At 68.7% G+C, this 27,459-nt stretch overlaps 6 protein-coding genes across 12 annotated transcripts; 5 read left to right on the forward strand and 1 right to left on the reverse strand.

Moving 5' to 3' along the window:
• The first annotated feature begins 8 nt into the window (after positions 1 to 8).
• MRPS12 (mitochondrial ribosomal protein S12) lies at positions 9 to 929 on the forward strand. 2 transcript variants are annotated; one of them, XM_082333570.1, is made up of 3 exons: positions 9 to 155; positions 255 to 336; positions 428 to 929. In XM_082333570.1, exons 2-3 carry the CDS (start codon positions 288 to 290, stop codon positions 841 to 843), a joined length of 465 nt encoding a protein of 154 aa, XP_082189696.1. In that variant the 5' UTR covers positions 9 to 155; positions 255 to 287; the 3' UTR covers positions 844 to 929. The 2 variants fall into 2 exon arrangements, with proteins under 2 accessions (XP_082189696.1, XP_082189697.1); XM_082333571.1 differs by lacking the exon at positions 9 to 155 and having other exon boundaries at positions 162 to 336.
• A 1,008-nt stretch (positions 930 to 1,937) lies between these two features.
• SARS2 (seryl-tRNA synthetase 2, mitochondrial) lies at positions 1,938 to 7,435 on the forward strand (the record flags this gene model as incomplete). Of its 2 annotated transcripts, XM_082333456.1 has the most annotated exons (16): positions 1,938 to 2,153; positions 2,566 to 2,661; positions 2,741 to 2,770; positions 2,887 to 3,027; positions 3,105 to 3,159; positions 3,841 to 3,904; positions 4,000 to 4,105; positions 5,557 to 5,604; positions 5,688 to 5,796; positions 5,899 to 5,944; positions 6,083 to 6,170; positions 6,253 to 6,365; positions 6,441 to 6,534; positions 6,625 to 6,717; positions 6,814 to 6,879; positions 6,967 to 7,435. In XM_082333456.1, 16 exons carry the CDS (start codon positions 1,938 to 1,940, stop codon positions 7,093 to 7,095), a joined length of 1,494 nt encoding a protein of 497 aa, XP_082189582.1. In that variant the 3' UTR covers positions 7,096 to 7,435. The 2 variants fall into 2 exon arrangements, with proteins under 2 accessions (XP_082189582.1, XP_082189583.1); XM_082333457.1 differs by lacking the exon at positions 2,887 to 3,027.
• A 311-nt stretch (positions 7,436 to 7,746) lies between these two features.
• NFKBIB (NFKB inhibitor beta) lies at positions 7,747 to 9,771 on the reverse strand. Of its 2 annotated transcripts, XM_082333439.1 has the most exons (6): positions 9,365 to 9,771; positions 9,091 to 9,196; positions 8,781 to 9,009; positions 8,471 to 8,559; positions 8,136 to 8,381; positions 7,780 to 7,965 (listed from the first exon to the last, which is right to left on the reverse strand). In XM_082333439.1, exons 1-6 carry the CDS (start codon positions 9,664 to 9,666, stop codon positions 7,918 to 7,920), a joined length of 1,020 nt encoding a protein of 339 aa, XP_082189565.1. In that variant the 5' UTR covers positions 9,667 to 9,771; the 3' UTR covers positions 7,780 to 7,917. The 2 variants fall into 2 exon arrangements, with proteins under 2 accessions (XP_082189564.1, XP_082189565.1); XM_082333438.1 differs by lacking the exon at positions 8,471 to 8,559 and having other exon boundaries at positions 7,747 to 7,965.
• A 217-nt stretch (positions 9,772 to 9,988) lies between these two features.
• SIRT2 (sirtuin 2) lies at positions 9,989 to 13,151 on the forward strand. Of its 2 annotated transcripts, XM_082333454.1 has the most exons (16): positions 9,989 to 10,050; positions 10,137 to 10,183; positions 10,308 to 10,347; positions 10,456 to 10,572; positions 10,674 to 10,715; positions 10,806 to 10,912; positions 11,011 to 11,067; positions 11,206 to 11,274; positions 11,363 to 11,492; positions 11,923 to 11,982; positions 12,061 to 12,116; positions 12,204 to 12,280; positions 12,364 to 12,415; positions 12,527 to 12,594; positions 12,771 to 12,837; positions 12,944 to 13,151. In XM_082333454.1, exons 1-16 carry the CDS (start codon positions 10,035 to 10,037, stop codon positions 13,112 to 13,114), a joined length of 1,176 nt encoding a protein of 391 aa, XP_082189580.1. In that variant the 5' UTR covers positions 9,989 to 10,034; the 3' UTR covers positions 13,115 to 13,151. The 2 variants fall into 2 exon arrangements, with proteins under 2 accessions (XP_082189580.1, XP_082189581.1); XM_082333455.1 differs by lacking the exon at positions 10,456 to 10,572.
• Positions 13,152 to 14,321: 1,170 nt separating this feature from the next.
• Positions 14,322 to 22,301, forward strand: HNRNPL (heterogeneous nuclear ribonucleoprotein L). 3 transcript variants are annotated; one of them, XM_082333482.1, is made up of 13 exons: positions 14,322 to 14,565; positions 15,271 to 15,389; positions 15,470 to 15,707; positions 15,869 to 15,954; positions 16,246 to 16,342; positions 16,424 to 16,496; positions 19,314 to 19,385; positions 19,473 to 19,753; positions 19,840 to 19,961; positions 20,036 to 20,237; positions 21,611 to 21,668; positions 21,759 to 21,887; positions 21,973 to 22,301. In XM_082333482.1, the coding sequence occupies exons 1-13, from the start codon at positions 14,332 to 14,334 to the stop codon at positions 22,029 to 22,031; spliced, it is 1,770 nt and encodes a 589-aa protein (XP_082189608.1). In that variant the 5' UTR covers positions 14,322 to 14,331; the 3' UTR covers positions 22,032 to 22,301. The 3 variants fall into 3 exon arrangements, with proteins under 3 accessions (XP_082189608.1, XP_082189609.1, XP_082189607.1); XM_082333483.1 differs by having other exon boundaries at positions 21,792 to 21,887; XM_082333481.1 differs by having other exon boundaries at positions 19,314 to 19,753; positions 21,792 to 21,887.
• Positions 22,302 to 22,558: 257 nt separating this feature from the next.
• Positions 22,559 to 26,714, forward strand: ECH1 (enoyl-CoA hydratase 1). The gene is given in 13 exon segments (XM_082333488.1): positions 22,559 to 22,792; positions 23,733 to 23,895; positions 23,977 to 24,065; positions 24,752 to 24,789; positions 24,791 to 24,878; positions 25,074 to 25,138; positions 25,808 to 25,852; positions 25,855 to 25,880; positions 25,991 to 25,997; positions 25,999 to 26,063; positions 26,173 to 26,245; positions 26,247 to 26,327; positions 26,578 to 26,714. Coding segments are annotated over 13 exon segments (888 nt in total). The 5' UTR covers positions 22,559 to 22,749; the 3' UTR covers positions 26,683 to 26,714.
• Positions 26,715 to 27,459: the final 745 nt, after the last annotated feature.

A 27,459-nucleotide genomic window follows, 5' to 3' on the forward strand; every position in this document is an offset into this window, starting at 1 on the left:
GGAGAGGTGGCGGTCAGGGGGGGCTACAGGAGAATGTGGCCAATCACAGAGCGGAAGGCGGGAGATTGGCGCTCCCGCTGTCCAATCAGAGCGCGGAGCGGCGGGAAAGGCGGTAGCAGGGGGGTCGCAGGGCGCTAAGATGGCGGCGGTGTGAGGTGAGCGCGGCGGTGCCGGTCTCCGGTGCGGGCCCGGGCCCAGGCCCCAGCAGGGCTGCTGCCCCTCGGGCAGCGCTAACCGGGCGTTTCCCCCCTCAGGCCCCGCCGGTCGCGCTGCTGCGGGCCCGTAGGATGCCGCTCCGCGCTCTGCTGAGGGCCGCGGCCTCGCTGCGCGGCTGCGGTGCGTATCCCGCCTCGCTCCCCGTCCCCGCTCCCCGTCCCCTTCGAGCCGCCCGCCGCCGCTGACCCCCTCTCTCTGTTCTCCTCCGCAGCCGCCAGGGCGCTCCCCGCCGCCGCCGCCGCCGCCGTGCCCGGGAGGCGGCCGGTGCCCCTGTGCCCGCAGCAGGCCGGCGGCATGGCCACCCTCAACCAGATGCACCGGCAGGGCCGGCCCAAGCCGCCCCCTCCCAAGCTGGGGGCCACCTTCGGCCGCCCCCAGCTGAAGGGGGTGGTGATCAAGAACCTGATCCGGAAGCCCAAGAAGCCCAACTCGGCCAACCGCAAATGCGCCCGGGTGCGGCTGAGCAACGGGAAGGAGGTGGTGTGCTTCATCCCCGGGGAGGGCCACAACCTGCAGGAGCACCACGTCGTGCTGGTGCAGGGCGGCCGCACGCAGGACCTGCCGGGGGTGAAGCTCACCATCGTGCGGGGCAAGTACGACTGCGCCCACGTCCAGAAGAAGAAGTGAGGGGAGGGAGCGGGGCCGGGCCCCTCTGCGCCGGGGGGGAGCGCGCTGGTCCTTCGCCGTGCCCATTAAAGGCTGTTGCTGTGCGAGGAGTGCTGCGGAGTGGTGTTGGGGAAAGCTGGGGGGGACCTGGGGACGCTGGGAAGGCACCTAGAGGGGCTGGGGACACTGGGAAGGGGCCTGGGGGCACTGGGGGAGGAGCTGGGGACACTGAGAAGAGATCTGGGAGGGCCTGGGGACACTCAGAACGGGGCTGGGAGGCCCTGGGGGCACTGGGAAGGGATCTAGGAGGCCCTGGGGGCACTGGGAAAGGTCCTGGGGGGCTGGGGAGGTGCCTGGAAGGGCTGGGGACACTGGGGGAGAGCCTGGGGACAGTGGGAAGGGGTCTTGGGGGGGCTGTGAGGAGCTGGGGGCACTGGGAAGGGATCTGGGAGGACCTGGAGGCACTGGGAAGGGGTCTGAGGACGCTGGGGGGTCCTGGGGACGCTGGAAAGGGATCTGGGAGGACCTGGGGACACTGGGGGGGAGCTGGGGACACTGGGAAGGGACCTGGGAGGAGCTGGGGACATTGGGAAGGGGCCTGGGAGGAGCTGGGGGCACTGGGAAAGGATCTGGGGGGTCCTGGGGACACTGGGAAGGGATCTGGGGACACTGGGAAGGGGCCTGGGGGCACTGGGAAGGGACCTAGGAGGAGCTGGGGGCACTGGGAAGGGACCTGGGAGGACCTGGGGGCACTGTGAAAGGATCTGGGGGGTCCTGGGGACACTGGGAAGGGATCTGGGGACACTGGGAAGGGGCCTGGGGGCACTGGGGACACTGGGAAGGGATCTGGGGGTTCCTGGGGGCACTGGGAAGGGATCTGGGAGGAGCTGGGGACACTGGGAAGGGGCCTGGGAGGAGCTGGGGGCACTGGGAAGGGGCCTGGGGGCACTGGGGACACTGGGAAGGGGCCTGGGGGCACTGGGAAGGGGCCTGGGCACAGCCCAGGGTAGGAGCCGGGAGGGGGCGTGGCCAGAGCGCTCCAGGGGGCGTGTCCGAGCCCCAGCCCCGCCCCTTCCGCCACGTGACGCCCGCCAGACCCCGCGCCGGCGTCCAAGATGGCGGCGCCCAGGGCGCTGGCGGCGGCGCGGCGGGCGGCGGCGCGTGGCTGGCGGGGGGCGGGGGGCGGGGCCGGGCCCCCGGGGCGGAGCCGCCTCTACGAGCACGTGCGGGAGGGCCTGAGCGCGCGGCCGCAGCTGGACGTGGCGGCGCTGAGCGAGCGGGAGCTGGAGCGGCGGCGGGGGCCGCTGCGGGGGGGCGACCTGCGCGAGATCGTGAGCGGGGCGGGGCCCGAGCGGGGGGGCGGGGCCACCGGGAGGGGGGCGGGGCCAGCGGGCGGTGGGGCTGCCGGGGAGGGGCGGGGCCTCCGGGTGGGGGGGGGGCTCTGAGCATGGGGGCCTGGGAGGAGGGGTGGGGCCTCGCGGTGGGCGGGGCTCTATGGGGCGGGGCTTCGGGGGCACGGTCGGGGAGGGGGCGGGGTTTGGAATGGGGGCGTGGCCTCGTGGCAGGTGGGGTTTGCCCAGGGTGGGCGGGGCTTGGGGGAGGGGGTGGAGCCGAGGGTAATGGGCGGGGCTTGTGGCGGGGCTGGGGGCTCCGGGGAAGGGCTGTGTGCCCTGGTGGGGCGGGGCTTGTGCGTGGAGGGGGCGTGCCCATCGGCGGCCCCGCCCACGCCGGCCCCGCCCCCAGGTGCAGACCTGGTCCCGGCTGGGGGAGGTGCGGGCCAGCATCGCCCGCCTGGAGGCCGAGAAGGGGCAAGTGGCCCAGGGCGTGCGGGCCCTGATGGTGAGACCCCCCCCCCCCCCCCCGACCCCTGGGACCCCCCCGGGTCCCCCCAGCCGCCTCCCACCGCTCTCTCCCGCAGGCCGCCCACGACAAGGAGACGGCGGAGGCGGTAGGGAGCCGGGGCGGGGGGGGGGGGGCGCGGGGAGGGGGTCCCCGCTGCCAGGCAGGGGTGCTGGGGGGCGTGTGTCCCCCCCCCGCCGGGCCCCCAGCCCCGTGTCCCCGCAGCTCCCCGGGTACGCGGCGCTGCGAGCCCGCGGCCGCCAGATCCGGCTGGAGCTGCAGGCGCTGCTGGCCGAGGAGGCCGCCCTGGACGAGCGCTTCTACCTCAAGGCCCTGCAGCTCCCCAACCGCACCCACCCCGAGGCGGTGAGCTGGGGGGGGGGGCAGCTCCGGGGAGGGGGCACCGCGTCCCCCCGCACCCCTGACGCCCCCTCTTCCCCCAGCCCGTCGGGGACGAGAGCCAGGCCCGCGTGCTGGAGGTGGTGGGAGAGAAGCCAGGTACGCCGGGGCGGCCGTGCCTCGGTTTCCCTGCGGGGGTTTGGGGACGAGGAGGGTCCCCCGGGGCTGAGGGGGGCGAGGAGGAGGAGGGTTCCTCCACGTGAGGGGGATTTCTGGCGGGGGCGAGGAGGAGGAAGGCTTGGGGGGGGGGGGGAAGAAGAGGGTCCCTGGGGTGAGGAAGGCTTGGAGGGTATAGAGGAGGGTCCTGGGGGGAGAAAGAGGAGGGTCCCTGGGGTGAGGAAGGCTTGGGGGGCCCAGAGGAGGGTCCTGGGGGGACAAAGAGGAGGGTCCCTGGGGTGAGGAAGGCTTGGGGGGCCCAGAGGAGGGTCCCTGGGGTGAGGAAGAAGAGGGTCCCTGGGGTGAGGAAGGCTTGGAGGGCATAGAGGAGGGTCCTGGGGGGCCCAGAGGAGGGTCCCTGGGGTGAGGAAGGCTCGGGGGGCCCAGAGGAGGGTCCCTGGGGTGAGGAAGAAGAGGGTCCCTGGGGTGAGGAAGGCTTGGAGGGCATAGAGGAGGGTCCTGGGGGGAGAAAGAGGAGGGTCCCTGGGGTGAAGAAGGCTCGGGGGGCCCAGAGGAGGGTCCCTGGGGTGAGGAAGAAGAGGGTCCCTGGGGCAAAGAAGGCTTTGGGGAGGAAGAGGAGGGTGCCCGAGACGAGGAAGGCTCCCCACGCTTCTCTCCCCGCAGCGTTTGACTTCAAGCCGAAGGGACACCTGGAGCTGGGCGAGGGGCTGGACATCATCCGCCAGCGGTGAGCACCCACGGGCGCCGGGGCGGGGGCACCCGGGCGTCACACGTGTCCCCCGTGACACGCGTGTGCGTGCGTGTCCCCGCCCCGCGACGCAGGCGCCTGTCGCACGTCTCGGGGCACCGCTCCTACTACCTGTGCGGGGCCGGCGCCCTGCTGCAGCACGCGCTCGTGCGCTTCGCCATGGCCAAGCTGCTGCCCAAGGTACGGGGGCACCCGGGAGGGTTGGGGGGGTCAGGAGGGTCTGGGGGGGGGACCAGGAGGATCTGGGGGGTCCTAGGGGGGTGTCAGAAGGGTCTGGGGGGGGCAGGAGGGTAAGGGGGGTCAGGAGGGTCTGGGGGGGGGACCAGGAGGATCTGGGGGGTCCTAGGGGGGTGTCAGAAGGGTCTGGGGGGGGCAGGAGGGTAAGGGGGGTCCTGGGGAGGGTCTGGGGGGGGACCAGGAGGGTCTGGGGGGTCCTAGGGGGGTGTCAGAAGGGTCTGGGGGGGCCAGGAGGGTAAGGGGGGTCCTGGGGAGGGTCTGGGGGGGGACCAGGAGGATCTGGGGGGTCCTAGGGGGGTGTCAGAAGGGTCTGGGGGGGCCAGGAGGGTAAGGGGCGTCCTGGGGAGGGTCTGGGGGGGGACCAGGAGGGTCTGGGGGGTCCTGGGGGGGTGTCAGAAGGGTCTGGGGGGGCCAGGAGGGTAAGGGGGGTCCTGGGGAGGGTCTGGGGGGGGGACCAGGAGGATCTGGGGGGTCCTAGGGGGGTGTCAGAAGGGTCTGGGGGGGCCAGGAGGGTAAGGGGGGTCCTGGGGAGGGTCTGGGGGGGGACCAGGAGGATCTGGGGGGTCCTAGGGGGGTGTCAGAAGGGTCTGGGGGGGCCAGGAGGGTAAGGGGCGTCCTGGGGAGGGTCTGGGGGGGGGACCAGGAGGGTCTGGGGGGTCCTGGGGGGGTGTCAGAAGGGTCTGGGGGGGCCAGGAGGGTAAGGGGGGTCCTGGGGAGGGGTGTCAGAAGGGTCTGGGGGGTCCTGAGGGGGTGCAGGAGGGTCTGGGAGGTCCCGGAGGAGGGCAGGAGGGTCTTGGGGGGGGTCAGGAGAATCTGGGGGGGGGCAGAAGGGTCTGGGGGGTGTCAGAAGGGGGGTCAGGAAGGTCTTGGGGGGGGGGCAGGAGGATCTGGGGGGTTCCAGGGGGGGTGTCAGAAGGGTCTGGGGGGGCCAGGAGGGTCAGGGGGGTCCTGGGGAGGGCCAGGAGGGTCTGGGGGGGACCAGGAGGCTCTTGGGGGGGGCAGGAGGGTCTGGGGGGTCCTGGGGGGGTGTCAGAAGGGTCTGGGAGGGACCAGGAGGGTCTTGGGGGGGTCAGAAAGGTCTGGGGGGTGTCAGGAGGGTCTTGGGGGGAACAGGAGGACCTGGGGGGTCCTGGGGGGGTATCAGAAGGGTCTGGGGGGGTCAGGAGGATCTGGGGGGTCCTGGGGGGGTGTCAGAAGGGTCAGGAAGGGGGTCAGGAGGGTCTTGGGGGGGCCCAGGAGGGTCTTGGGGATCCTGGGGTGGGGGTCACGAGGGTCAAGGGGTCCTGGGAGGGGTCAGATGGGTCGGGGGGTGCCAGGAGGGTCTCGGGGGTCCCAGGGGGGCTCAGGAGGGTCTGGGGGGGTCCCACACTCCCCCTGACACCCCTTTTCCCCAGGGGTTCCTGCCCATGACGGTCCCCGACCTGCTGCGAGGCGCCGTCTTCGTGAGTGCCGCCCCCGTCCCCGCGTCCCCCCGCCCCGTGACGGCTCCGTCCCCCCCCCGTGACCCCCCGCCCCCCCCTCGCAGGAGGGCTGCGGCATGCAGCCCAACGCCACCCCCTCGCCCGTCTACAACATCGACCCCTCCCGCTTCGAGGACCTCTGCCTGGCCGGCACCTCCGAGGTGGGGATCGCAGGTGAGGAGAAACGGGGCGAAAACCGGGGGAAACGGGGTCACCTGTGTGTTCGGGGGGGCTCCAGGAGCCCCGCAGCCCCCCCGGCCCATCCCTTTGCTCCAGGGTACTTCATGGACCACGCCGTGCGGCTGCAGGACTTGCCCATCAGGTAGGGGGTCCCCAGGGGCCCCCCCATTCCCCAGGAGCCTCCCCCATTCCCCGCTGGGGGGGACCCTGGGGACCCCCCACCCCTTCCCGGGGGGGACCCAGGCATCCGGGGGGGTCCTCACCCCCTCGCCCCGGCCAGGGTCGTCTGCTCCAGCACCTGCTACCGGGCTGAGACCGACACGGGGCGGGAGCCGTGGGGGCTCTACCGCGTCCACCAGTTCACCAAGGTACTGGGAGAACTGGGGGAAGGACCCTGGCGTCCGGGTGGGGTGCGGAGGGGGGGGGACACATCGTCCCCTGTCCCCGCAGGTGGAGATGTTCGGGGTGACGGCGGCAGAGAGCGGGACCGAGAGCGAGGCGCTGCTGGCCGAGTTCCTGGCTCTGCAGAAGGAGCTCTTCTCCGAGCTGGGACTGCACTACCGGTGAGGGCGGGGGGCTCGTCCCCGCGGCCCCCCCAGCCGCGCGCGGCCCCCCGCTGACGGCCCCGCTCCCCGCAGCGTCCTCGACATGCCCACGCAGGAGCTGGGGCTCCCCGCCTACCGCAAGTTCGATATCGAAGCCTGGATGCCCGGACGGGGCAAATACGGGGAGGTGAGGGCAACCGGCGGGGGGGGCAAAGTGCCCGGGGGGGGGGGTCCCCAAATGCCTGCGAACCCCCTTTGCCCCCACTTCCCCCCCCAGATCTCCAGCGCCTCCAACTGCACGGACTACCAGAGCCGGCGCCTCAACATCATGTACAGCGACGGGGCCGGGCGGCTGCGGCACGCGCACACGGTGGGCGATGGGGGGGCGTGGGGGGCAATCCCCCCCCCCCCCGGGGGGTCCCCGAGCCCCTCTGCCCCCCATTAACCCCCCCAGTCCCCTCCGCAGGTGAACGGCACCGCCTGCGCCGTCTCCCGGATGCTCATCGCTCTCCTGGAGTGCAACCAGCTGCCGGTGGGTGCTGGGGGGGGACTGGGGGGCACCCCAGGGTGCTGGGGGGGGGTGCAAGGCGGGGGGGCTCACCCTGCTCTGCACCCCCAGGACGGCCGCGTCCGTGTGCCCCCCGCCCTGCAGCCCTTCGTCGGCCAGGCCGTGCTCGCCCGGCCCCCGGCCCCGCTGCTGCGCTACATCGGGCCCAACCAGCCCCGGGGGGGCCGCGAGGTGCCCTGAGCCGGGGGGGGACCCCGAGGTGGCCCCCGCCTCGCACCCCGAGCCCGGGGAGACACCCGAGGGGGCCCCGGTGTCCCCCCAGGGCACCCCAAGTGCTGGGGGGACACCCGAGGGGGCCCCCGGTGTCCCCCCAGGGCACCGCAAGCGCTTTGGGGGGGACACCCGAGGGGGCCCCCACGCCGCCTGGGACACGGGGGCAGAAGGGACGCAGAAGGAAGACGGACGGCGCCACGGATGGGGACAGGGACGTACAGACACAGGGACACATCCCACGGGGACGCACGGACACGGGGATGCACGGGGCCCCCCAGTGTTAACGAGCCCCTGCAATAAACACCGCCCTCGCCCCCCCAAGAGCTTTGGCCCGCGCTCCTCCGTGCTTTCGCCCACGCGAGCGCGCACACGCACGCTCCGTGCGCGCTTGCACACGCGCGTGGGCCGTGCGCGCGTGCCTGTACACACACGCAGCCCCTATCGGAGAAACTGGGGAGACTGGGAGGCTGCTGGGGGGATGAGGAGGATCCCGGGGGGGGATCACACTGGTGACGGGGACCCCGGGGACGGCTGTGACCCCCTGCCCGGTGCTGACACCGGGAGGAAGAGGAGGAGGAGGAGGAGGAAGGGGGTGGCAGGGGGCTGCGCGGTGGCCGAACACCTGTTTATTTTACAACAACTGATATAAATTCTGTATGCTACGACCGGGACCGGGGGGGGAGAGGGTTGGGTAGGGGGGAGCGGGGGCTCCCCCAAAGTCCAGCCAACGGCATCGGGAGCCCCCGGATAAATAGGGGGAGACTCGGGGGGGGGCGTCGGGGGGGGCCATCAGTCCATGCAGCGCCCGCTGTTGATGACAATATCGTCGTATTCCTCCTGGGGGGGACACACACCAGCGCTCAGTACCCCCCCAGAGGCTCAGGGGGGCTGCGGGGAGCAAGGCGAGCCCCCCTCGAGTTTGGCAGCAAGGCAAGCCCCCCCCCCCATCGGCACAGCGGAGGAGCCGAGGGGATTTTGGGGCCCGCGGTGGGTCGGGGAGCACTTACGTCGCTGTTGTCGCCCTCGCCCTCGTCGGAGCTGTCCTCGGAGTCTGCGGGGGGCTCCTGCGCCCCGAAATCCCGCAGCAGCTGGGGCAGGCGGGGGTCGGGGCGGTGGCGGGCGCTGTAGAGGGGGGTGTACCCCACGTACATGCGGGCGGCGGGGTCGGCGCCGGCGCGCAGCAGGCACTCGGCCACCTCGAGGCTCTGCGCCTCCACCGCCAGGTGCAGGGGGCTGCGGCCGCAGCTGGGCTCCTGGGGGGGGGGGAAACGGGGGTCAGGGGGGCTTGGGGGGGCGCAGGGGACCCCTGTTTTCCCCCCCCCCCATGCGGGGCGGCGCTCACCGCCTTGTTGAGGTCGGCACCGGCGCTCAGCAGCAGCTCCACCATCTCCAGGTCTTTGCGGAGCACGGCGACGTGGAGGGGAGTGTAACCTGCCGGGGAGGGGAGCGGGGGTGTCGCTGCGGCCCCCCAGCCCCACGGGGGATCCCCAGCCCCACGGCATCATCCCCCCCCCAGCCCGTGTCCCCGTGCCACGGTTCCGCAGTGTGGCCCCCACCCGAAACCGTGCCCTGCTCTTCCCCCACGGCAGCCCCACGCCGTCCCCCCACCCTCCACCGCGTCCCCGCAGCAGTGCCCCCCCCCCCCCCCGCACCATCATAGTTGACGCTGTCGAGCTGGGCGCGCGCCTCCTCGTCGTGGGGCGCCGGGGGGGTCCGGGGGGGTCCCAGCAGGTTTCGGGCGCAGCCCCTGCGTCCCTCGCGGCAGGCGAGGTGCAGCGCCGTGTGCCCCCCCCTCTCCTGCACGCACAACCCCGCGCCCGCCGCCCGCAGCTTCCGCACGAAGCCGGAGAGGCCCAGGATGACGGCGATGTGCAGGGCCGTCTGCGGGGAGAGAGACCCCTCAGGCGGGGGGCGCGGGGGGGCGCGGGGAGGCCCCCAACCCGCCGCCCCCCCCTTCCCCACCTGCCCCAGGTCGTTCTGCAGGTCCAGGTACTCGGTGCCCTCCGTGTACTGCAGGATGGAGTCCAGGAAAGCTTCGTGTTCGTGGATGACGGCCAAGTGCAGGGCTCTGGGAGCGGGGGGACGGCGTTGGGGGGGGGTCCCGCTGCCCCCCAGCCCCGAGGCGGGGCAGGAGCCGCTGCCAGAGCCCTCCCGGGACCGGGTCCCCCCCCACCCCGCACAGGGCAGCGGCGTCTCCCCACCAGACGGCGGGGGTCCCGCCTCCGCCCGCACTCACGTATCGCCGTCCTCGGTGAGGAAGCCCAGGACGTGCCGCAGCCAGGCCGCGGGGTCCACGGCGGAGGCCGGCGGCGGCGACGACGACGACGCTACCGCCTCCTCCTCGGGAGGTTCATCGAGGCCTGCGGCCGCCGTGACGGGGCCCAGGGCCGGGCCGGGGCTGGCGGGGCCGGGGCTGGCGGGCAGCGGCCCCAGCTGCCCCTCGCCCAGCGAGCCCAGGCCGCTGTCGCACCACTCATCGCCCTCGGGCCGCTTCACCTCACCGGGAAGCGCCGGCGCCGCCGCCTCCGCGGCCGCCATGCCGGGCCGCCGGGCTGGGCCGCGCTCAGGGCCGCGCCGCCATGGGGCCGCCGCCGCCGTCCCGGGAAATCCCCGCCGGGCCCGGCGATGGCGGCCGCGCGGGGCCTGCCGGGACCCGTAGTCCTCATACCACTTCCGGGGCGGGGCGCGCAAAGCACGCCGGGAAACGCGGCGTTCTCAGCCTATCAGCGCCGGCCGCGGGGCACGTCGGGAGGTGTGGCGGCAGTGATGGGAGCGGGCGGCGCGGGGCACGCCGGGAGGCGCGGCGCTCTCAGCCTATCAGCGCCGGCCGCGGGGCACGCCGGGAGGTGTGGCGGGGCGGCCGCGGGGCACGCCGGGAGGTGTGGCCGGGGCAGCGGCCGGCGCCCATGGCCGAGCCGGACGGTAACGGGGGGCGGCGGGCGGCGGCGGGAGAACCCCCCCCCCCTCCCGGGCCGCCCCCGCTGAGCCCTCCCCTCCCTCTTCCCCAGCTCCCGGTGCCCGCGGGGACGAGGCGGAGCAGGACGCGGAGTCGCCGGTGAGCGCCCGGCGGTGCGCGTCCCCTCCCGGTACCGGTGGCCAAGCCCCGGTTAGGCCTCCCCGGTGGATGGAGCTCCCCCGCCATCACCCCCTGATCCCCCCCCTCCTCCGCTCTCCCGCAGGCCTCCGACACCGAGCCCGGCGCTTCGGGCGACTCTGAAAGTAGGTGCGGGGGGCCCGGCCCGGGGGGGCGGCGAGGCCCCGCTCCCGGGGCGGCGGCGGCGGCGGGGGGGGGGGTCCCGGTGGCTGATGGTCCTCCCGCCGGTGCAGTGGAGCTGCTGCGGAGCCTCCTGTCCCGGACGCTGGGGCTGGGCGGGGAGAAACCGGAGAAGGTGCTGGACGAGCTGACGCTGGAGGGAGTGAGCCGGTTCCTGCGGAGCGAGAGATGTACGGGGGGGGGGGGGGGGGGGGGGAACCGGGGGGACCGGGAGGGGTCCGGGGGGGGTTTTGGGGTGCCCCCCCTCAGCCCCCATCTCCCCCCACCCCAGGTAAGAACGTCGTGTGCATGGTGGGCGCCGGGATCTCCACCTGTGAGTACGGTTTTGGGGGGAGGTGGGCACCGATCGGGGGGGTCCCGGTACCGGGGGGGGGGGGTCTGACGCGGCCGCCGCCCCCCGCAGCTGCCGGGATCCCCGATTTCCGCTCGCCCGGCACCGGGCTCTACGCCAACCTGCAGAGCTACGACCTGCCCTACCCCGAGGCCATCTTCGAGATCGGCTTCTTCAAGGTAGCGGTGCCCCCCCCGATGCTTTTGCGGGGGTCCCGGTGCTCCCGGGGGGCTCCGAGGCCCCCCCCGTTCCCTGAGCGCCGCCTCTCCCCCCGCAGCAACACCCCGAGCCCTTCTTCGCCCTGGCGCGGGAGCTCTACCCGGGGCAGTTCAAGGTAAGACCCCTCCCCAGCCTCAGTTTCCCCTCGCTCTGGTGTGTGTCCCCCCAAAAAAAAGGTCCCTGGGGGCTCCCCCCCAAAAAAAAAGTCCCCGGGGGCTCCCCCCTTCCCAAAACTGCCCCCCTCCGCCCGCAGCCCACCGTCTGTCACTACTTCATGCGCCTGCTGCAGGAGAAGGGGCTGCTGCTGCGCTGCTACACCCAGGTAGGGACCCCCCCGTCCCGGGCAGGGGGTTCTGGGGGTCCCGGGGGGGGGCGTTTGGCACCCCCACCCTGCACCCCGCTCCCCACAGAACATCGACACGCTGGAGCGGGTGGCGGGGCTGGAGCCCGAGCTGCTGGTGGAGGCCCACGGCACCTTCTTCACCTCCCACTGCCTGCGCCCCTCCTGCCGCCAGCCCTACAGCCTGCGCTGGATGAGGGGTACGGGGGGGCTGGGGGGGCGGGGGACCCCCCCCCGGGGCGCCACCGAGGACGGGGGGGGCACCGTGACCCCGGGCTGGGCACGGGGACGGTGCCGGGGGGGGCTCCAGCCCTGGGATGGGGTCCTAACGGGAGCCTGTTCTCCCCCAGCGTCCCCCCCTGCGCCCCCCTGTCCCCTACCTGTGTCCCTCTGTGTCCCCCCCATCCCCCCCATGTCCCCCTGTCCCCCCCCGTGCCCCTCTATGTCCCCCCCGTGTCCCCCTGTCCCCCCCATGTCCCCCTGTCCCCTCCCCGTCTCCCTCTGTGTCCCCCCCGTGCCCCTCTATGTCCCCCCGTCCCCCCCTTGTCCCTCTGTTGTCTCCCCCCGTGTCCCCCCGTCCCCCTCCCCCTGCCCCCCCCCACTGAGCTCTCCCATCCCCGTCTCTTCCAGAACGGATTTTCTCCTCCCTCGTCCCCAAATGCGAGAAGTGCCAGAGCGTGGTGAAACCCGGTGAGTTGGGGGGCGGGGGGGCGCCTGGGGCCCCCCCTCAGCCCTCCCGCTCACCTCCTGCCCCCCCCCCCCCCCCAGACATCGTTTTTTTCGGGGAGAGCCTCCCCTCGCGCTTCTTCACCCTCCTGCAGTCGGTGAGTGGGTTGGGGGGGTGGCCCTGCAGCCCCCCTCGGATCGGGGACGCCGGTGGCCCCGCGGTGACGCCCCCCCACTCCCCGCAGGACTTCCAAAAGGTCGACCTGCTCATCATCATGGGCACCTCGCTGCAGGTCCAGCCCTTCGCCTCCCTCGTCGGCAGGTCGGACCCCCACCCCGGGCCCCCCCAAGCCCCCCCAGGCCCCCTGCTGCCCCCCGTGACCGTCCCCTCCTCTCCCCCCGCAGGGTCCCCACCAACACCCCCCGGCTCCTCATCAACAAGGAGAAGACGGGGCAGGTGAGGGGCAGGGAGGTTTGGGGGGCTGCTACAGCGGGAGGGGGCATCTTGGGGGCACTGGGGGGGCAGGGGCTGCTGCCCCCCACCCGTCACCTTCGTTTTCCCCCCCAGAGCGACCCTCTGATGTCCCTCATGGGCTTCGGCTGCGGCATGGACTTCGATTCGGACAAGGCTTACAGGCAGGGGGGGTTTGGGGGGAACTGGGGGGACCCCGGGGGGCTGGGACGCCTGGCTTCCGCGGGGGCCGGCGCCCCCAGCTCCGCACACCGTAAGGGGGGTGCTGGGGGGTCAGGGACCCCCCCAGGGTGGCTCTGGGGACCCCCCCCCCCTCCCACGGGTCCCTCTGTCCCCGCAGGGACGTGGCCTGGCTTGGGGAGTGCGACGCCGGCTGCCTGGCGCTGGCCGAGCTGCTGGGCTGGAAGGTACCTTCCCCCACACCCCGCGGCGGTTTGGGGGGCTCCCGGCCTCCGCAGCCCCCTCCCCGTCCCAGCCGTGCCCCCCCCTCACTCACCGTCCCCGTCCCCGCAGAAGGAGCTGGAGGAGCTGGTGAGGAGGGAGCACGCCGCCATCGACGCCAAGGCCGCCCAGGGGGGCGACGCCAAGGCCCGGGGAGGCGACGCCAAGGCCCGGGGGGGCGATGGCGAGACCCCGGGGGACGCCAGCGAGCGCCAGGGGGGCAGCCAGGACCCCCCGCCGTAGCGTGGCGGGGCCGTGACATTAAATGGCTGCAGAGGCAGGTTATCGGCCTGGTCTGTTCCCTTCTAGGGGCTGGGGGGGACCCGGGTCGGGGGGGGAAACAGGGTTTGGGTGGGAGGGGGGCGGTTTGGGCCCCCTCCATGTCCCCACCAGGGAGCAGGGGGTCACTGGTTACTGGGGGGTACTGGGGCAGGGGGTCCCCGGGATGCTGGGCAGTACTGAGGGGTACTGGGGGGGGACCCCTGGTTATTGGGGGTTACTGGGCTGGGGGGTGCCCGGTTACTGGGGGGTACTGGGGTGGGGGCGGATCCCTGGGGGCAAGGGGCATACTGGTGGGTGTGGGGGTCCCAATTACTGGGGGGTACTGGTGAGGGGGGGGGGGTCAATGGGGGTGGAAACTGGGGTGTAATGGCGGTACTGGGATACCAAGGCTGTCCCCGCCAGCAGTGCACAGCCGGGGGGGGCTCCCCGCGGGCCCCCCCCGTCACCATGGAGACCGTGAACCCCCATTTTCCTGCCTTCCCCCAGTATTTGTGCAATAAAGCGTTTTATTTGCGAAACCTGGCTGCGTCCTGGGGGGTCCCTGCCCGGCTCCGGGGGTTCCCGCCTGCCCTGAGGGGGCGCGGGGGGCAGGGCCAACGCCAACGGGAGCGGGCCAATCCGAAGTGAAGGCTGAGGGAGGCGGCCAATCAGGATGCGGGGCGGCAGGCGTGGGGGTTTGATAGGCGGGAGGGTTAGCCAATGGGTGGGGGGCTGTCCTGGCGGGAGAGGCTGAAGAGGTTGCGAGAGGCATGAGAGGAGCCAATCAGCGCCCAGAACGGTTGATTGGCGTCGCCTTTGACCAATAGCCTGACGAGTCGCTGCCGAAAGGCCCTCTGGGAGCACCCGGAGAGGCGGTAGACGAAGGCGGAGTCTGAGTGCAGGGCCATGAAGAAGGGCGGGGCGCCCTTCAGACAGGCAGGCACTCCAGCCAACCAGCTCGGTGGGCGGGCGGACGGACGCGAACTGCCACCAATGGAAAGCGACGGCGCCGCTGACGGGCAGAAGCGCGGGCGAATGGGCGCGGGGCTGGCGGGCCGGCGGGTCCAATGGCGGCGGAGGGCGGGGCCGGCGGCGGAGGGGCAGCGCTGCGAGCCAATGGGCCGCGAGCCCCCCCCTTGAGTGGCGGGGGGGCGGGCCAATAGGGGCGTGGCGGAGGCGGCACGGCGGAGTGAGGCGCCATGTCGCGGCGGCGGTGGCGGGGCCCGCAGAGCGCGGAGGGCAGCGGCCGCGGGGGCGAGATGGGGAAGATGGCGGCGGGCGGCGGCGGCGGGGGCGGCTCGGGTCGCTACTACGGCGGGGGCGGCGAGGGCGGCCGCGCTCCCAAGCGCCAGAAGACGGAGAACGCGGAGCCGCCGCCTCACGGGCCCGGCGGGCCGGGGGGGGCTGGCGGCGGGCCCGGCGCTGCCGGAGCGGTGAGCGGGGTCGGGGGGGGGGGGGGCTGTTGGGAAGGGGGCGGGCATCATGGCGGGGCCTGAGGCGGGGGGCGAGGCAGGGCCTGGAGGCGGGGGGGAAATATGGTGGAGGGGGCAGGGCTTGTGGGGAGCGGATCGGGGCTGAGGGGGGGCAAAAAGGGGGGCAGGGTGGCCCTGGGAGGGCTGGAAACGGGGAGCAGGGTAGGTCTGGGGAGGCAGGAGAGGGTGCGGGGGATGTTTAGGGGGCCAGGGGCTGCCTGGAGAAGGCATAGGTAAGGCTTTGGGGAAGGGCTCAGGTCAGGGCTGGGGGGGACAGGGGCTGCCCTGGCTTGGTCAGGCCACAGAGAGCTCAGCGCCATCAGGGAGAGGGGAGACGTATTTTGAGGGGCAGAGCTGGACCCCAAGGGCCTGCAGAGCATCTGGGAGCAGGTTTGGGGGAGGCAGGGCCCCGCGGGGTCTTTGCCCGCATCCCCCAGCAGCAGCGGGAGGTCTTTGGTGGCACCAAGTTCAAAACCGTGCCCTGTCTTAACCGCCAAGACGGGACTCTTGGCCACGGTGATGGGTGGAGAGTGGGCTGAGGTTCCCGGGGCAGCGGCCAAGACCCTACCTGGGGCGGTTTTTTCTTGGTAGCACCCCACACGTGCCTAATTTTGGGGGAATAAAGAGGCCTGGGTGAGTCTGAGCCGACCCCTTCTCTCCCGCCAGGAGAACTACGACGACCCCCACAAGACGCCCGCCTCCCCGGTGGTGCACATCCGTGGGCTGATCGACGGCGTGGTGGAGGCCGATCTCGTGGAGGCCCTGCAGGAGTTTGGCCCTATCAGGTGAGGAGACGCGTTGGGGGGGCGCGCGCGGCGGCCGCGGCACCGCGGCGTCGGTCTGACCGCGGCCTTCGCTGTCCCAGCTACGTGGTGGTGATGCCCAAGAAGAGACAAGCCTTGGTGGAGTTTGAGGACATCCTCGGCGCCTGCAACGCTGTTAATTACGCAGCCGACAACCAGATTTACATCGCTGGTCACCCCGCCTTCGTCAACTACTCCACCAGCCAGAAGATATCCCGCCCCGGGGACACGGATGATTCCAGGGGCGTCAACAACGTCCTGCTCTTCACCATCCTCAACCCCATCTACTCCATCACGACGGTGAGTGACGCGCCGGGGGAACCCAAGGGTTTTGGGAACGCAGAGCCGGGCACGCGGATCTCTCCCAGCCCTGGCATCCGCAGCTCTGGGGGGGGCTCTGGGGGGCTGCTGCTGTGCCTCAGCCAGGTCCCTCACTGCTTCTCGCCTCTCCTGTCCCCCAGGATGTGCTGTACACCATCTGCAACCCCTGCGGCCCCGTGCAGAGGATCGTTATCTTCAGGAAAAACGGCGTCCAGGCCATGGTGGAATATCCTTCCGTGCCCCGAGAGCCCGGGGCTGCCTCTCTCGTGTTTTTTTTTCTGCTGCGGGTTGGTTTGGCTCTGCCTCAGACCGGTCGCTTCGGCCGCACTCCGGCATGTCCTGGCCAGCTACGGGGAGGGAGCTGAGGGCATCCGAAACTATTTGCGTCCTGCGGGTCTGTTTGCTCCGCATGAGGAGCGACGCCTGACACGCGCCGTGGTCGAATCCGTTCTCCCAGACAGCACAAACCCATCCTAAAGACGCTTTCGTTTCCGTAAACATCCTTAACGCCACCAACGTTTGACTCGGTGCAGAGCGCCCAGCGAGCCAAGGCGTCCCTCAACGGGGCCGACATTTACTCCGGGTGCTGCACGCTGAAGATCGAATACGCCAAGGTAACCGTCCCCGCCGGCAGTGCACACCCCTCTTGGGGTGACGCTGCCGACGACTGACGCTTCTCCGGGTGTTTCTCGCAGCCCACGCGCCTCAACGTTTTCAAGAACGACCAGGATACCTGGGACTACACCAACCCCAACCTCAGCGGACAAGGTAATCTCCGATGAAGCGCTTTGTACCTACGCACACGGTCGGGCACAGCACTCTCATACCGACCCACAATATGTAATGCCATTCGCCTGCCCGTACCTCCAGCCGGAGCTGGCGTGGGCTCGCCGGGGAGAGGGCTTGGGGGGGGCGAATTGAGTCGAAAAACCGAGCGGCGATGGCTGGGGGTTTCTCTCGGCGGTTTGTTGTGCGCATTGCTTGTCGGGGAGCATCGGTGTCAGGCGCGTGAAGCGAGGGGGAGTCTCTGCACCAGCGATACGCGGTTGTTTTTTTATATTTAATGAATTTCTGGTGGTGTTGGGGGAGGGAAGTGCCATTGCTTTCTTGTGTCTGCCCCGCTGCCGGCTCTTTGCGTGCCTCATGTTCCAAACTGGATTTACCAAAACGGGGCTGCATCACCCTCCCAGAGCCGAGGGGCGAGTTGGAAACGCCCCTGGCCTGGCAGGGGGACACCCGGCCTGTCTGTAAAACCGGAGGGGAGACGCCGGCTCCCTTGAGCTTGGGGAGGGGTGGAAAAAAGACACGCACCCCCCCCAAACTCTGCGCTCGTGGGAGCGGACGTCTCCCACTCCCGGCTGTTGATGCCCTCCGTGTCGGGCTGCGCGGGGTCAGCCCCTCACGAGGAGCTCGGCGACGCTTGTTTTGGGTTTTTTTTTTTTTTTGGTTGGTTTTTCCTTTTCTGAAGTAAAACGCTTCATGTTTTAAAGCCGGGGTGTCGGCGCCGGGCGGCCTCGGCCGCTCGAAGCGGGGCGGGGACGGGGCGTTGGGGGGCGGCGGGCGGGGGGTCGAGGGGCGGGATTCGCTGCGGCAGCCGCCGAGCCACCGTCTGCCGGACACCCCCGCTTTTCGAAGCTGCAGAGCCGTTCGGGTGCGGAGGCAAGCAATGGCATTACATGACTTAGCCAGGGGCAGGGGCAGAGCTCCCCTGCCAGGTACATACGTAGAAGATGTGCAGAGCCGCAGGGGCGAGAGGGGCTCGCTGGGAAGCGGGCGGGGGGTGCGGTAACGTGGCCTTTCCCAGCTCCGAGCAGTCATTTGCACATAACCCCGGGGACCGTACTACAGCGGAAGTCCCGAATGGGCCGTGACCTGCCTCTGCACATTCCTCACACCACACAGTGTAGAAACCTTTACTGGAGAAAACACGCAGCATCCAGAAACAAGCAGCAGCTTGAGCTCATTACATCAAGGACACAACACCGTGGCCCAAGGACTATCTACAGCACAGAGAGAGAAAGAGGCGCAGCATGCCACAGCAGACATTTACCTTTACTTACCAAATCCAGACCAAACCGAACCCACGAATGTACACAGAACTAGAAAACACAGCCCAGAGGGTCCTCAAAACAAGCCCAGCAGCGCTCTTACCGGAGACCGGAGTAGATCTGAGGCCCTCCAAGACCTTAGGATTGCTCTCAGCACGGTTTGGTTTGGGAGGGCAGTTCCTTTGCTTTACGCTGTTTCTCCTGCAGTCCTCAACTGCCACCATATCAGCGCCAAGCGGAGAAAAAAAAAAAAAAAACAAAACAAACCAAACAAACCAAACAAACACCAGACCAAAAAAAAAAAAAAACCAAACAAACCAAAACCAAACACCAAACCAAACCAAGCAACACAAAGCAACCCAACCCCAAGGGCACACAGGTCCCTAGGAGGCCGTAGCTGGGGCCGTGCGGGTCTGGCGCAGGCCGGCGCTCGAGCCGAGACACACTTCCATTACAGAGGAGACACGCACACGGGAAAGAGCTACACAGAGCCAGAAGCACCATTTTGTTACAGCACAACACAAATTGCAGGAGGCGAAACACGGAGGAACACTCTCATTTATCACACCTTTATGTCCTCTCTCTCGGTATCTTCTGAGGACAAAACATCTGTGAGACCTTTTTTTTTAAAAAGAGATTTTACTTTTTTTTTTTTTTTTTTTAAAGAAAAATTGTAGCGGTTTTGTGCCTTTGACCTGTGTTTATGACTCTGAAACCATGTGATGCAGGGTCGCAGTGTATGTTTGATGGGACGCCATCTTTCAGAACTGTGCTAACTCACTCTTGAAGCGTCCAATGGTAAGAGAAATACAGAATTTTTATATGACAATGGACATTGTACTTTGTACTCCCGCTGTAAGTAGCCCTTTTCAATCTTTGTAATCGACTCGGAATAAACCTGTACGAAACCCGGTCGTGTAAAGGGAAGAGAAGAGCAACTGTACGGTGACATGAGCGTGTTTATGCCTTGTACGTGATGGCTCGTTTTAACCTGTTACTGCTGTTGCTTTGCTGCCTGTACCAGTCTCGCTCCCTCTCCCGTTTTGTCGGGGCGGGGAGATGTCTTGCCACTTTTTATTATTTAATTTATATTTTTATTTTTCCTTTCTGTACATTAATTTTTAATTAATTTTTTATTTTTTTTTTTAAATGGCTGTGTAGAAACTAGCAGCAATCCCGGAGGCCGGGGGGCACGGAGTGGGGCGCTCCCCTCGCCGCACCTCCCTCCCAGTCAGCTTAGGGGGGGCCGGGGCTGGTCCCTGGTGGGCGGGAGGGGGGGCAGGACGGGGGGGGCTCCCGGGATCGGCCCCCTCGCTCCGGCCGGGGCTCTCCGTCCCCGCTGGGAGGAGACGCGGGGGTCCCGGTTGGGAGCGGGGCGCAGGGGTTCGGAGCCAGCCCCGCCGTCGCCCTCCTGGGGATCCCCAAATCCTCCCCGGGGCCAGGCTCGGGCGTCAGGGACTGGAGGGGCCCCCGGCGCCCTGGGGAGTGGTTCCCCCCGTCTCCCCGAGACCACCCTAACCTCTCTTTCCGCCCGCAGGAGACCCGGGCGGCAACCCCAACAAGCGCCAGCGGCAGCCCCCGCTCCTGGGAGACCACCCCGCGGAGTACGGTACGGCGCTCCTCGCGACGGAGGGGGGGGACACACGACACGGGCGACGCGACGCCGGCGGGGGTCTCCAACCCTCTCCCTGCGCAGGAGGACCCCACGGCGGATACCACGGGCACTACCACGACGAGGGCTACGGCCCCCCGCCGCCCCACTACGAAGGGAGAAGGATGGGCCCGCCGGTGGGGGGGCACCGCCGGGGCCCCAGCCGGTACGGCCCCCAGTACGGGCACCCGCCGCCGCCCCCGCCGCCGCCGGAGTACGGCCCCCACGCCGACAGCCCCGTCCTCATGGTCTACGGCTTGGATCAGTCCAAGATGAACTGCGACCGCGTCTTCAACATCTTCTGCCTCTACGGGAACGTGGAGAAGGTAAACGGGGTGGGGGGCTTCCCAGGGTGGGGTTTGGGCGCGGGGGGCTCCGCGAGGCGTCTCCGTTCCACCGCCGCCCCTTCCAGGTGAAGTTCATGAAGAGCAAACCGGGGGCGGCCATGGTGGAGATGGCGGACGGCTACGCCGTGGACCGGGCCATCACCCACCTCAACAACAACTTCATGTTCGGGCAGAAGCTCAACGTCTGGTAGGTCTCGGCCGGGCCGGGGGCGGCGGCGGGCAGCCCTGCCCGCCCCGCTGAGCCCCTGCCCGCCCCGGCAGCGTCTCCAAGCAGCAGGCCATCATGCCCGGGCAGTCCTACGGGCTGGAGGACGGATCCTGTAGCTACAAGGACTTCAGCGGCTCCCGCAACAACCGCTTCTCCACCCCCGAGCAGGCGGCCAAGAACAGGATCCAGCACCCCAGCAACGTCCTCCACTTCTTCAACGCTCCCTTGGAGGTGACCGAGGACAACTTCTACGAGGTACGCGGGGGGGCTGCGCCTGCCCGTCCCATCCTCTTCCTTCTTTTTCCTTCTCCTCTTCCTTCTTTTTCCTTCTCCTCTTCCTTCTTTTTCCTTCTTCCCCCCTCGCCTTTCTTCTTCCCTTTCTTCCTTTTAATTTTCTCCCTCTTTCTTTTCCCTTCTTTCTCCTTCTCCTCCTCCCTTTTTCTTTTGCTCTTCGTTTTCCTTTTCTCCCTCCTCCTCCCTTTTTCTTCTGTTCTTCTCCCTCCTCCTCCCTTTTTCTTCTGTTCTTCTCCCTCCTCCTCCCTTTTTCTTCTGTTCTTCTCCCTCCTCCTCCCTTTTTCTTCTTCTTTTCCTGTTCTCCCTCCTTCTCCTCCCTGTTCTTCCCTTCCTTTTCCTTTTCTCCCTTTTTCTTGTCTCCTTTTTCCTTCTTCCTCCTCCCTTTTTCTTATTCTCTTCTCTTCTTCGTACTCTTCCCTTTTTCTTCTTCTTTTCCTTTTCTCCCTCCTCCTCCTCCCTCTTTCTTCTTGTCTCCCTTCTCCTTCCTCCTCCTCCCTTTTCCTTCTCTTCCTTTTCCTTTTCTCCCTCTTCTTGTCTCCTTTTTCTTTCCTCCTCCTCCCTTTTTCTTATTCTCTTCTCTTCTTCGTACTCCTCCCTTTTGCTGCTTCTTTTCCTTTTCTCCCTCCTCCTCCTCCATCTTTCTTTTCCTTTTCTCCTTCCCTTCCTTTTCCTTTTCTCCCTCTTTCTTCTTGTCTCCTTTTTCTTTCCTCCTCCCTTTTTCTTATTCTCTTCTCTTCTTCCTACTCCTCCCTTTTTCTTCTTCTTTTCCTTTTCTCCCTCCTCCTCCTCCCTCTTTCTTCTTCCCTTCCTTTTCCTTTTCTCCCTCTTCTTGTCTCCTTTTTCCTTCCTCCTCCTCCCTTTTTCTTATTCTCTTTTCTTCGTACTCCTCCCTTTCTTCTTCTTTTCCTTTTCTCCCTCCTCCTCCTCCCTCTTTCTTCTTGTCTCCTTTTTCCTTTCTCCTCCTCCCTCTTTCTTATTCTCTTCTCTTCTCCGTACTCCTCCCTTTTGCTGCTTCTTTTCCTTTTCTCCCTCCTCCTCCTCCCTCTTTCTTCTTGTCTCCCTTTTCCTTCCTCCTCCTCCCTGTTTCTTCTCTTCCTTTTCCTTTTCTCCCTCTTTCATTTCTTCTTCCCTTCCTTTTTCTTTTCTCCCTCTTTCTTCTTCTCTCCTTTTTCCTTCCTCCTCCTGCCTTTTTCTTCTTCTTTTCCTTTTCTCCCTCCTCCTCCTCCTCCTCCTCCCCCCTGTTTCTTCTCTTCCTTTGCCTTCCCCTCCCTTCCCCTCCCTCCTCCTGGGCCAGCCACCGACCCCCTCTCCGTTTTTCCCCCCCCTCCCTCCAGATCTGCGACGAGCTGGGCGTCAAGCGACCCTCCTCGGTCAAGGTCTTCTCCGGGAAGAGTAAGTGCGGGGGGGCAGGGAGCGGCCGCCCGGGGGGGGGCTCCCTGCCCCGGGGGGGGCGCGGGGGGCAGGCGGGCACGGCCGCCGCAGCCGCTGGGCTGAGGAAGGGCCACCCCTCTGCAGGCGAGCGCAGCTCCTCGGGGCTGCTGGAGTGGGACTCCAAGAGCGACGCGCTGGAGACCCTCGGCTTCCTCAACCACTACCAGATGAAGAACCCCAGTAAGTGGCGCCGCGGGGCGGGGGGGGCACGGGGACCCCCAGACCCCCCCAAACCCCCCGCTAACCCCCTCTCTCTTCTCCCCAGACGGGCCGTACCCCTACACGCTGAAACTCTGCTTCTCCACCGCCCAGCACGCCTCCTAACCGGGACCCCGTCCCGCGGCGGCCCCCCACCCTCCCCCCCACCTCCCCCTTTCTTTTGGGTTTTGGTTTTTGTTTTTTTTTTCCCCCCCAAACCCCTCTTTTTTTTAAAGGCTGACGTACAGTAGTGACCGCCCGGCGTCCCCCCCAGCCCCCTGTGTCCCCCCCCCCCCCCCCCCGCCCCATTTTTAAGGAGAATGGTTGTGTGCGTGCTCGGGCCCCGAGACCCCCGCCGCCGCCCCGCCGCCTTTCAATAAACTCGTTTGGAGAACACAGCCGGGTTTGGGGGGATTCGGGGGGATATTGGGCAAGGGGCAGGGGGGGTTAAACCGCGGCCTTGACCCCGACAGCGGGGCTGGGGGGGCTCCGGTCCGCCCCCGTGCCTCGGTAGGGCAGGTAGTGGAGCACTTCCGCCTCGGTAGGGCGGTGTAAAGGGGCACTTCCGCCTCGGTAGGGCGGTGTAAAGGGGCACTTCCGCCTCGGTAGGGCGGTGTAAAGGGGCACTTCCGACTCGGTAAGGGGGCAAAGGACCCCGTCCGCCTCGGTAGGGAGGTGTAAAGGGGCACTTCCGCCTCGGTGGGGGGGGGGGGTAACGGAGCACTTCCGCCCCGGTACGGGAGCGGAAGTCGCCGCCCTGTGCGGCGCGTCACGTGTGGGGAAGGGGCGGCGCTCTAGCCGTCGCCCTCGGTGTCCTCGCCCCGGGAGGACCGCGCGGGAGCCGATGGCGGCGCTGGCTGCGGGGCTGCGGGGGCTGCTGGGCAGACGTGAGTCCCGGGGCCGCCGCCTGGCCTTGACCCCCCCCCCCCCGTGGCGACCCCCGGCCTGGCCTACAGCCCCCCCGTCACCCCCGGCCTGACCTTGACTCCCCGGCCCCCCCCCGTCCCGCCCTGCCTTGCCTTTCCCAGTACGCCCAGTGGCTCCCAGTCCTTCCTTAGAGGATCCCAGTCCTCTCCCAGTGCCTCCCAGCCCTTCCCCTGTGCCCGTGGTGGGTCCCAGTACCCCCCCCGCCCTTCCCTACTGTGTTACAGCGGTTGCCAGTGCCCCCCAACCCTTCCCCAGTGCATCCCAGTCTCTCCCCAGTGCATCCCAGTCTCTCCCCAGAGGGTCCCAGTCCCTCCCCAATGGCTCCCAGCCTCTCCCTGGGCACTCTCCGTCCTTCCCCAGTATGTCCCTCCCAGTCCTTCCCCGGTGGGTCCCAGTTTCTCCTTCAGGGCTCCCAGTCCTTGTCCAACAAGTCCCAAACCCTCCCTAGTATCTCCCAGTCCCTTCCCAGTGCATTCCAGTGCCCTCAGCCCTTTTCCAGTCAGTCCCAGTTCCTCCCTAGGAGCTCCCAGCCCTTCTCCAATGGGTCCCAGTCCCTCCCCAGTGCGTCCTAGTACCCCCAACCCTTCTCCATTGGGTCCCAGTTCCTTCCTAGGGGCTCCCAGTCCCTCTCCAGTATGTCCCAGTGCTCCCAGACCTTCTCCAACGGGTCCCAGCTGCTCCCTAGCATCTTCCAGTCCTTCCCCAGTGGGTCCCAGTCCCTCCCCAGGGATTCCCAGTCCCTCTCCAGTATGTCCCAGTGCTCCCAGACCTTCTCCAACGGGTCCCAGCTGCTCCCTAGCATCTTCCAGTCCTTCCCCAGTGGGTCCCAGTCCCTCCCCAGGGATTCCCAGTCCCTCCCCGGTGGGTCCCAGTGCCCCGGTGACAGGCCGGGTGCCGCAGCGCTGCGGGTGCCGGCCCGCCTGATGTCGGTGAAGACGGCGGAGCAGCGCTCGCCCGGCCGCAGCTTCGAGACGCTGCGGGTGACGCCGGAGCGGGACCACGTCCTGCACGTGGAGCTCCACCGCCCCGAGAAGAGGAACGCCATGAACGCGGCGTTCTGGAGGTAACGGGGGGGGGGCACCCGGGGACCCCCCCCCCGCCCCGGGACCCCCGCGCCCCGTCCCCACCGCCCCCGTCCCCGCAGGGAGATGGTGGAGTGCTTCCAGGACATCGGCCAGGACTCGGCCTGCCGCGCCGTCGTCGTCTCGGGCGCCGGGAAGATCTTCACGGCGGGTGAGGGGCCGCCCGTGGGTGCTGCTCCCGGGGCTTGGGGGGATTTTGGGGGGGATCTCAGAGTTGGGGGGGGGGGAATCTGAGCCCCAGCAGGGGGAAACCGGGGGGATCTTGGCCCATCTGGGAGGGACTGGGAGCATCTTGGTACCAGCTGGGGGGAACTGGGGGGTGCCTTTACCCCAGGCAGGGGGGATTTGGGGTACCTTTGCCCCAGCCGGGGGGGGATTTGGGGTAACTTCACCCTAGCTGGGGGGGGATTTGGGGGTATTTTTGCCCTGGCCAGGGGGGATTTGGGGTACCTTTGCCTTGATGGGGGGGGACTTGGGGGGTACCTTTGCCCCAGCTGGGGAGGATTTGGGGTAACTTCACCCCAGCTGGGGGGGGGATTTGGGGTACCTTTGCCCCAGCTGGGGGGGGGGACTTGGGGGTACCTTTGCCCCAGCCGGGGGGGGGATTTGGGGGTAGCTTCACCCCAGCTGAGGAGGATTTGGGGTAGCTTTGCCCCAGCTGGGGGTATTGGGGGTACCTTTGCCCCGGCCAGGGGGGGGATTTGGGAGGTACCCTTGCCCCAGGGGCACCTCAGCATCCCCGGGAGCACTGGGGGGTGCCTCAGCCCTGGCCGGGGGGGGTCCTGCCCCCCCGCCGGGATCCCGGGGGGCGGCCGGTGACGGCGCGGGCCCTGGCAGGGATCGACCTGGTGGAGATGGGCAGCGAGTTCCTGGCGGGTGGAGGGCGAGGACGCGGCCAGGAAGGCCTGGAACCTGCGGCGGAAGATCTGCGAGTACCAGGAGACCTTCTCGGTGCTGGAGAAGGGTGGGACGGACGGACAGATGGACCGGGGGGGGGGGGGGCGGGCTGTTCCCCAGCCCCCCCTGACCATCCTCTCCTGCAGTGCCCGAAGCCGGTGATCGCGGGCGGTGCACGGCGCCTGCATCGGCGCAGGTGAGCTGGGGCCGGGGGGGGCCGGGCCGGGGTCCCCCCCGCCGGCTCAGGGTCTTCTCCCGGCAGGCGTCGACCTCATCTCCGCCTGCGACATCCGCTACTGCACCCAGGACGCCTGGTTCCAGGTGAAGGTAGGGACCCCTCGCCTGGCTCTGGGGACCCTCGGGCGCGTCCCGGTGGCTCCGGTGGGTGTCCCCGAGACCCCTCAGATGTCCCCATGGCTCCTTGGATGTCCCCAAGGCCCTCACATGTCTCTATGGCTCCTTGGACGTCCCTGAGGAGCCTCGGACATCCTGGTGGCTCCTTGGATGTCCCCGTGGCTCCTTGCATGTCCCCAAGATCCCTCACTTGTTCCTATGGCTCCTTGGATGTCCCCGAGACCCCTCAGATGTCCCCAAGGCCCCTCAGATGTCCCCATGGCTCCTCGGATGTCCTGGTGGCTCCTTGGATGTCCCTGAGGTGCCTCAGACATCCTGGTGGCTCCTTAAATGTCCCCAAGACCCCTCAGATGTCCCCATGGCTCCTTGGATGTCCCTAAGAGTCCCTACAGCTCCTTGGATGTCCCTGAGCTGCCTCAGACATCCCCATGGCTCCTTGGATGTCCCCAAGACCCCTCACATGTCCCTACGGCTCCTTGGACGTCCCCGTGGCTCCTCAGGCATCCCTGTGACCTTACGGGGTGTCCCTGGGACCCCCGGGATGTCCCTGGAGCCCCTCGGCCATCCCCATGGCCCCTCCCTCATCCCCTGTGTCCCCCTCGGATGTCCCCCCTGTCCCCTCACGTGTCCCCGCGCCCGCAGGAGGTGGACATCGGGCTGGCGGCCGACGTGGGCACCCTGCAGCGTTCTCCCCGAAGATCGTGGGCAGCCAGAGGTGGGCGTGGGGACGACGGGGGGGGGGGGGGGACACCGGGGGGGCTGGTGGCAGGGGGAGGGGGGGACCTCGGGGGGACCCCGTCTCACCCCCACCACCGCCCCCCGCAGCCTCGTCAAACGAGCTGGCCTTCACCGCCCGCAAGATGATGGCCCCCGAAGCCCAGAGCTGCGGCTTGGTGAGGTACGGCGGGCCCCCCCGGGAGGGGACCCCGTCCCCGGGGCCGTCCCCGGCGCCGCGGGGGGGCCCTGGGGGTGCCCGTCCCCCTGGCAGCCCCTCTCTCCCCCCGCAGCCGGGTGTTCCCCGACAAGGAGACGCTGCTGCGGGGAGCCCTGGAGGTGGCCGCCGCCATCGCGGCCCGCAGCCCCCGTGGCCGTGCAGGGCACCAAGGTGAACCTGGTCTACTCGCGGGACCACCCACCCGTCCCCGAGAGCCTCCGCTACATGGTGAGCAGCCCCCCTCCCCAAAAGGGCCGTGCCCCCTCCCTGACCGTGACGACATCCCCGTCTCTCCGCGCTGTCACCATCCCTGTGCCCGTCTTTGTCCCCGAGGGCCTCCTGTCCCTGTCCCCATCCCCGAGGGTCTCCTGTCCCCATCCCCCGAGGGCGGTCCCGTCCCTGTCCCCATCCCCAGGGGTGTCCTGTCCCCTTCCCTGTGGGCATCCCGTCCCCGTGCCACCCCTGTCCCCGTCCCCAGGCCACCTGGAACATGAGCATGCTGCAGACCGAGGACATCCTCAAGTCGGCGCAGGCGGCGATGGAGAAGAAGGGCCCCGAGGACGTCCCCTTCTCCAAGCTGTAGGGCCACCGCCAATAAACCCCGCTGTCCCCACGTCCCCTGTCCCCCCCTCGTCCCTGCACAGCGCCCCGAGGGGATGTAAGGGGTCCTGAAGGGGGAATATGAGGGCTCAGGGGGGTATAGGGGATCCCCGAGGGGATATAAGGGGTCCTGAAGGGGGATATGAGGGCTCACAGGGGTATAGGGGGTCCCCGAGGGGATATAAGGGGTCCCGAAGGGGGATATGAGGGCTCAGGGGGGTATAGGGGGTCCCCCGAGGGGATATAAGGGGTCCCGAAGGGGGATATGAAGGCTCACAGGGGGTATAGGGAGTCCCCGAGGAGCTATAAGGGGTCCCAAGGGGGCTATGAGGGCTCAGGGGGGGTATAGGGGGTCCCCCGAGGGGCTATAAGGGGTCCCCAAGGGGGCTAGTGGGGGATGGGGCTCAGGGGGGGTATAGGGAGTCCCCGAGGGGCTATAAGGGGTCCCAAGGGGGGGCTATGAGGGCTCAGGGGGGGTATAGGGGGTCCCTGAGGGGATATAAGGGGTCCAAGGCGGATATGAGGGCTCAGGGGGGTATAGGGGGTCCCCGAGGGGATATAAGGGGTCCCAAGGGGGCTATGAGGGCTCAGGGGGGTATAGGGGGTCCCCGAGGGGATATAAGGGGTCCCAAGGGGGCTATGAGGGCTCAGGGGGGGTATAGGGGGTCCCTGAGGGGATATAAGGGGTCCCAAGGGGGCTATGAGGGCTCAGGGGGGTATAGGGGGTCCCCGAGGGGATATAAGGGGACCCGAAGGGGGC

Source organism: Platalea leucorodia, assembly GCF_965183815.1.
Source record: "Platalea leucorodia genome assembly, chromosome: 26".
NCBI lineage: Eukaryota > Metazoa > Chordata > Aves > Pelecaniformes > Threskiornithidae > Platalea > Platalea leucorodia.